The sequence below is a fragment of the Carettochelys insculpta genome, chromosome 18 (assembly GCF_033958435.1).
Source record: "Carettochelys insculpta isolate YL-2023 chromosome 18, ASM3395843v1, whole genome shotgun sequence".
NCBI classification, from domain to species: domain Eukaryota; kingdom Metazoa; phylum Chordata; order Testudines; family Carettochelyidae; genus Carettochelys; species Carettochelys insculpta.
In genome coordinates, this window is record NC_134154.1 from 2,613,727 (window position 1) to 2,621,015 (window position 7,289).

A 7,289-nucleotide genomic window follows, 5' to 3' on the forward strand; every position below is an offset into this window, starting at 1 on the left:
TTACAGGGTGGGGAGGCGGTTTGGGGCTATTTTGTGTTCGGCCCTCAGAACATGTAAAAAATTGTCATTTGGCCCCTAGTGAGAAAAAGATTGGCCACTCCTGGACTGGGCTATACACTTCCTTTTCCTTTAAAAAGGAAGTTCATATTGACCCATAATGACTAGTCTCAGAAAGCTGGGGCTTTCAGAAACACCTCCACCCTCATTTGGGAGCTGCTCAGTAGAATTATGGGAGTTGGCAGCACTGCTCATGAGCTGGGTCCTGTGAGCTGGCAACTGTTCACATGGCATCCCTGGCACATTCTTTGACATTACCAACTCCACCTGCCTCAACAGGAGACTCAGCTACTAACCAAGAACTTCCGTGATATGAGTAAGTGCTCCACATTTTCCAGCAGTTCTCCACTGACTTCAATAGAAGGCGCATGACATTGTGCCATCGGTGAAGGTTGGTGGAGCACCTTGGTCTTTTTAATGTTCAGTGTGAGGCTGAGATTCTCATATGCTTCAGCAAAGGCACTTAAGATGGTCAGAAGGCCTGCAAGAGAAAGCACAACAACCCATATTGTCATCTGCGTACTGGAGCTCCATGATCAAGGTCGTGGAGGTCTTGCTTTTAGCCTTCAGTCTTCTGAGATTGAAAAGCTTCCCATTCATTCTATAAACAACCTTCATACCACCTGGAAACTTGCCATCAATGCAGTGAAAGGTCATGGTGATGAAGATGCAGAACAGTGATGGGGCAATGACGCAGCCTTGCTTGACTCTCATTTTGATGTCAAAAGAGTCGTTTTTGGATCCATTGTTGCTCAATACTGTGGCAGTCATGTTGTCATGAAGCAGCCTTAAGATGCTAATGAGTATTTTGGGGCAGCTGATCTTTGAGAGGATGGTCCACAGGGCGCTACAATTGACTTGAGTCGAATACTTTTGTCAAGTCAATGGAACTCATATATAACGCTTGGTTTTGTTCACAACATTTTTCTTGCAGTTGCTGGGTGGTGAAGATCATGTCTGTTGTTCCTCAGAATGGTTGGTAGTCACACTGGCATTCTGGGAGGATTTCTTCTGAGAGTGGCAGTAGTCAGTTTGCAAGGATTTGAGCGAAGATTTTCCCTGCCGTTGCCAGGAGAGAAATGCCATGATAGTCTCCACAGTCCGACTTGTCGCTCTTCTGGAAAAGACTGACAATCATTGTGTCTCTGAAATCTTTTGGCACCTGTGCTGTATCCCAGATCTTGAGAATCAGGAGGTGGAACTGTTAGTGAAGCTCCGGCCCACCTTCTTTGAAGACTTCAGCGTGGATTCCATCTAGATGGGTATCCATACCAGGATAGGGAAAAGCAACAGCTGCATTCAAGACTCGTCGTCCCATATACTGGGACCCCACTCTTTAAATACCCCTCTGAAACCACCACCCTACTCATGCATCTGAAGTGGGTCTTTGCCTACGAAAGCTCATGCTCCAAAATATCTATTAGTCTATAAGGTGCCACAGGACTTCTTGTTGTTCTCAAAGCTACAGACTAACATGGCTACCTCTCTGATATTCGTCCCATATGGAATTCACAAATAATATCTGCAAAGATGAAACTTCAGATCTTCAACACAAATGTGAAAAGTGTGCTCTTGTATGGATGCGAGACCTGGCGTACTAAAAGGTCTTCAAATCACAAGCTACAAACATTCATAAACAGATGCCTGAGGTACATCCTTTTCATCAAATGACAAGACTTTGCCACAAATGAGGAGCTTTGGAACAGAGCAGGACAAGAACCGCTTGACATTCAAATCAAGAGAAGAAAGTGGGGATGGCTGGGCCACACTCTCAGAAAACCATCATCCAGTAGAGTCTGTCAAGCTCTCACATGGAACCCACAAGGAAAATACAAAAGAAGAAGACCTCAGACAATGTGGAGAAGATCCACTGAGACTGAAGGACAACAACTAGGTTACTCCTGGAGCCAGCTAGATTTGTTTTGAGTCAGAATGAAGTGGAGGAGACTTGTAGATGACCTATGCTCCACTTGGAGTACAAGAGTTTAAGTCAAGTAAGTCATTCTGCAGGGGAAACCTGCCAGAGTGGAGAAGAGTGCTTCCACAGCATCACCAGAGACCATACCTACTCTCCATGAAAGAACAGTGTGAAGATTTGGGTTCTACAGTTTTGAGGTTGACATGCCAGGGAAGGTATGTGAGAACATCAGGTGTTCAATCACTGGCTGCCGCATGATCCCCTGTATTGCATGAATTCCCAAATCTAGACCCTTAAGACCTTCCTCTAGTGCTTCCAGGAGATAGAGGTTTGGCAGCAGGGAGGGAAAACAATGTACAATGTATGCAATTGCAGGGAACAACAGAGATTAGCATTACTAAAACATTTTGGCTCAGACCCTGCCATCTCATTATTTATTGTATTCTGTTTTTCTGTATGATGCAGGTGTTATGCTCAGTTGTGTCATTATTTATATATTTGCTGGTTTTGTAATTTTTTTCAGCGATTATTTGCTAAAATGTAACAATAGGACAATGAACAAGATGTGTGTGTGTGTGTGTAAAAATGTAAATTTGCACATAAGACTGGAGGAGATTATGAGCCTGATTCACTGTTGCCCTCCATTTTGTGAGTCATTTAACCAAAGAACGTTCGGGATAAAATGCTACCGTTCTGATTTCACAGCATTTTACTCTCTCTTTGCACTGACCTAAATGACTATGCAAGGAACAGGGCAATCTACGTGCATCACAGCACGCAGCCCAGCAGAGGGCTTGTTGCTTAAGCAAGTCTTTGGCGCCTGTATAAAGTAACACCTCTTCATCCGTGAGCCATGTCAGACCACTGCTGCATAACTCAGTTCAAACAAGAAAACACAACAGGAATCTTGGCAACATTGAGAAGTAATGGATCATTTTCTCTTTAACAGTGAAAAGAAAAAGAGAAGAAGAATTATAGAAGTCATGACAGCAATAAATAAACCATGGTTTACAACCTTATGTGACAGGAAAAAACCAAACCCAAATACACATTTATATCAAAAATTGCAGACTATTGTCATTTATTTTGCAAACAAAAGATCACCTTCCAAACAGGAGTTGTGTCTTTTCTTTGGCCCCATCCTGCAAATGTGCCTGTGATTCAATGTTACCACCATGTGTAGCTGTGGGACCATTCACATGCATAAGTCTTTGCAGGATCAGAGCCTATGTTCTTACAGTGCGCAGCACAATCAGGTATCAAATCTACATGACAGCCTTTGAGTGTTACCGTAAATAGTTAATAAAATGATAATGAAGCAAATGACTGAGCAAAGGAAGAACGGGGAAGAACTCTGTAAGGAATCGAGGGGAGAGAGTAAAACTGAAAACACACTAAATCTAAACGGTGCACCAGGAATACGCTTTAACGGAATGTTGAATTGACGAATTAGCGGCAGACAATAGCCCCAGTTTTGAGCGCTGCTGTCCCTTTAAGCAGCTGCTCCAGCACAGGTCACATGAGCAGCATTTCCGAGCCCCCAGCTAGAGATATGAGCACGCTGGTTTACCTCCATTTTGCAGCAATAGCGGCCGCAGAGGAAGCAGCTGCAGGGGGAGATTTACGATACTGTAGAAAGGAGAAGTCTTTTTGCAGGTATTCAAGATGCCCATGTTTGTTGTTAACACCAACGTGAGCAAGGATGCGGTGCCAGAGAGCCTCACTGGGGAGCTCACCCAGCAACTGGCAAAGGCTACAGGCAAGCCCGCCCAGGTGAGTTCAGGAGTATGACCCCCTCCCAGCGCTCTGCACGTCGGCATGGAGGGTCCAACTTGCATACAGAAGGAGCAGGTTGTACAACGTAAGGATAATCGAAGCCTGAATCTTTGGGGTTCTTCTCTTAGGTGCTTCCTTTCCAACCTCGAGGAAACGAAATGATTTTCTTGTAACTCGTCTCAGTATCAAAGGGAGACCTCTTGTTTCTATTGCTGCAGACAGTCTTTAGCTCCGTCTGGCTCGCCTGCCTAGAGGGAGTAAGGCGAGACAGGCTGGAAAGACTGAGCACATGGAAGCCTGCTTGTCAGGCCCCAGGGGAGGAAGGGAGGTTCTTTTAGGCTAATGGAGTAAATGACTATGCGTCTGACTAAATGCCGAAAAGTGACAGCAGAAACGTAGCACTTTAACAAAATGATTTACTCAGTGATGAGCTTTCCTTCTTCCCCTCTCTCGCAGGCAAGGCCTGGCTGTTGCTTCTATCTGTGCACCTTTCATGACGTATTTTGTTCTATGATGTGCACAAAAGCAGGATCAAAGTGGGCCTTTGCCTTTAAAGAATGAGAAGACCAATGCTATCTAAGGTCACTTTTTTTTTTATGCTGATTTGGGTTGCAAGGAAGCCCAGTGGGATAGAAAACCCTGCTGGCATAGAGGGCAGCAGTGGGTAAGGGGGATTGTGACTCAGACCAAGAAAACTGAAGATAATTCATTTTAAAAATAAACAGTTTCATATCTCAAATCAGGAAAATGTTCCTCTACTCCAGCCACATAGTTCTCAAACACTCTACAAAGATGAGTGCATCTTTGTCTCCTCTTAACAGAGGTACAGAAAAGCTCATTTTTGCCCTAGGTGATAGAGCAAGCTATCTGTTAGCATTTTCTTTAAATGTCCCATTCATGCTACTATAATGGGAACTAAAACTATGGGAACATCAGGTAAACAGCGTATTACTCTTTTGATCATCCTATTGTCTTAACATGCCTGTAAGCAGGTTAGCAGATGAGATGCTCAGAATGTCACTGGTCTTTCTCCATGAGCACTCCATGAATTGCAGTCCACATTACTGCAGTGGTACTTAAAAAAGCAGTCATGTAGCACTTTAAAGACAAGTGGTACTAGTGTGAAATGTAAACCAAAAAGCTGCTGTGCTCAACAGTAAACACCAGTGAATAGATGGCAGAATAAGCAAGGGAACGGAGCACCCCCCCATGCTAAATATATTAGCCTACAAAAGCCTTAAAACAGATTTATGGGCACAAGCGCACTGGTCCGTGGTCCCAGTGGTGTGCACCTGCTCACAACCTACGTAGAGGCTAACAATTACAGCCTTTATCAATAGCTATATTGAAAAGAATGGGGGAAAAATGCAAACTGGGGGACTAAATCACTACAGGTCTGGCTGAGGTACTGTACTCTTGCAGCGTATGTTTTAGAAATATGTATGATTAAACACCATTTGTGCTTGCTGTAGCTAATATCAGAAGAATAGCCTGCTCTCTGGATTCCAAATACATACACTTTGAGAGAGGATTAATACCTGATTACTAGTTGTTCATTTGTTTCACAGTACATAGCGGTACATATTGCAGCTGATCAGCTGATGTCCTTTGGGGGTTCCACGGATCCCTGTGCCCTTTGCAGCCTTCACAGCATTGGCAAGATAGGAGGGCAGCAGAACAAGAGCTATACCAAGCTGCTGTGTGACCTGCTCACTAAACATCTGCATATACCTGCAGACAGGTAAGGTCACACAAGAGTGACATTCTTGTTATTAGCTTGTCTAAAATTATTTTAACACCTGAGGGTTTTTTCCAGCTTGCTTTCAGCTAGTTTCAATCAGTATTGCAAATAGGGCTCCTAACTGAACAAGTCTTTCATCTTGCAAGCCTTTTACTAAAGAAATGTATCTATTTTAAGTCAGGAGATACCTCTTAGACTTCACAACAGTTGTATCTGCTGATGCCATGAATTGGCCTTTCTGGATTAACATGGTACAGGCTAGCTTTCTGTTTTTCTAGACTACTGTACCCCTTGCAGTAGTCTTATTTGTTTTCAATACCCATAAGCTTAATCTCACTGAAAAACTACTTGCTTACAAAAGTGTTGCAGCACACAGTCACTGAAAGCTACCTTACTTTCTTATTTTTACCATATCAATATAAATATTGAATTTAAATTTCAGCATCTATTATATACAGTACTAGAAACAAGTCATTGTGTGAAATTTTAATTTCATACTGACTTTTTACTACTGCTTTTTATGTATCCTCTTGTAAAACTTGGTAAATATCTAACAATTATGTAACCCCAGAAGAGCTCTGTACCCCTTCTTGTGAACTACTGGTCTAATAGACTAACCCCAGATGGCTGACTAATACAGTATAATCTGAGCCTCAGGGGTTATGGTTAAGTATGGTGAGCAAATGTATAATATTCAGTGTAGTTCTGCAGTTCCAGACATGTTACTAAAATGGCATGTTTTAACTAAAGAACTGAGCTTGCAAATGCAAGGAAGAAAAGGTGGGGTGCTAGGGGTGGGAGCCTTGGCAAACCCATCTTGACAGAGCTTGGTGTAAAGCACTGGAGAAGGGAAGTTGCAGTTGTGCAGCTTCTAGGCTTAAACCAAAATTTACTGGCGAAGATTTCACTAGCTTTTCTAAAAATTAAAATGGAAAACGTGAACCCACATCCTTTGGAGGGTGGAAGGGTAAATGATTTTTTTTTTCTCCCCTCTTGTCTTCTTTTCCTATGCAAATAATGGTAAATGATTAAACTTCATGCACTAACATTTGTCATGGTCAACATTTCTACCTTTTTACAGAGTCTACATCAACTACTATGACATGAATGCTGCTAACGTGGGCTGGAATAGTTCCACCTTCGCATAGGGCAATCCCAAGACAGCAAAAAGTCTGTTCCCAGACCTTCACTTCTCCTGCCTTTTAGCACCATGGCACAAACTACCCTTCACTGCATTTTGTGCTCTCTCTGATGACTGACTGTTTGTTTCTTTCACATTACTGTTTTAACATTCCGTTTGTTTTCTCTATGTAAGAAACAATAAAAATTTAGAAGGAAGTGGCATGGTGTGAGCTCTCTTTTTGGATGAGGGAGGGAGTTTGGGTGGCCTAACAAACAAGCACTGTTCTGTCTCTTTGAACAGACAAACCACAGCATTTTAGGAATAGGGATGAGACCAAATAAGCTATAGTACTTTTCCATGACTCAGAGTGCAGACTGATTCATGTTGATGGGTGTATGACTAGCACCATAAGTACTCATTAGAATGAGCTCTTAGTCTTCCAAACATTAAAGGGCTATGCCTGTATTTACACAGCATTTAGTATAAGAATACATACATAGTTTTATGATGGTCCACAAGTAACATCCCTGCCCTTCAAAACTAAGAAAACAAAATGGCTGCAAACTCCTAGCATTTCTCTGGAGACTATCTTGCCATTCTTGGGGTTTCAGGAGAAGGGAGTAATGCCAGAAGAATTTTAATCTGAGATCTGTGTAGTACAAAGGTAATAAGGA

General features: G+C 42.6%; 1 protein-coding gene across 1 annotated transcript; it reads left to right on the forward strand.

The window, feature by feature from the left end:
- The first annotated feature begins 3,539 nt into the window (after positions 1–3,539).
- On the forward strand, positions 3,540–6,830 carry MIF (macrophage migration inhibitory factor). Its single transcript, XM_075012589.1, has 3 exons — positions 3,540–3,748; positions 5,320–5,492; positions 6,574–6,830. Exons 1-3 carry the CDS (start codon positions 3,641–3,643, stop codon positions 6,638–6,640), a joined length of 348 nt encoding a protein of 115 aa, XP_074868690.1. The 5' UTR covers positions 3,540–3,640; the 3' UTR covers positions 6,641–6,830.
- Positions 6,831–7,289: the final 459 nt, after the last annotated feature.

Bases quoted from the DNA above. Each gene is read 5' to 3' on its own strand.
- MIF (XM_075012589.1), top strand. From the start codon at position 3,641: ATGCCCATGTTTGTTGTTAACACCAACGTGAGCAAGGATGCGGTGCCA. The intron at 3,749-5,319 runs GTGAGTTCAGGA...TTTGTTTCACAG, and splicing joins CTACAGGCAAGCCCGCCCAG to TACATAGCGGTACATATTGC. The intron at 5,493-6,573 runs GTAAGGTCACAC...ACCTTTTTACAG, and splicing joins CTGCATATACCTGCAGACAG to AGTCTACATCAACTACTATG.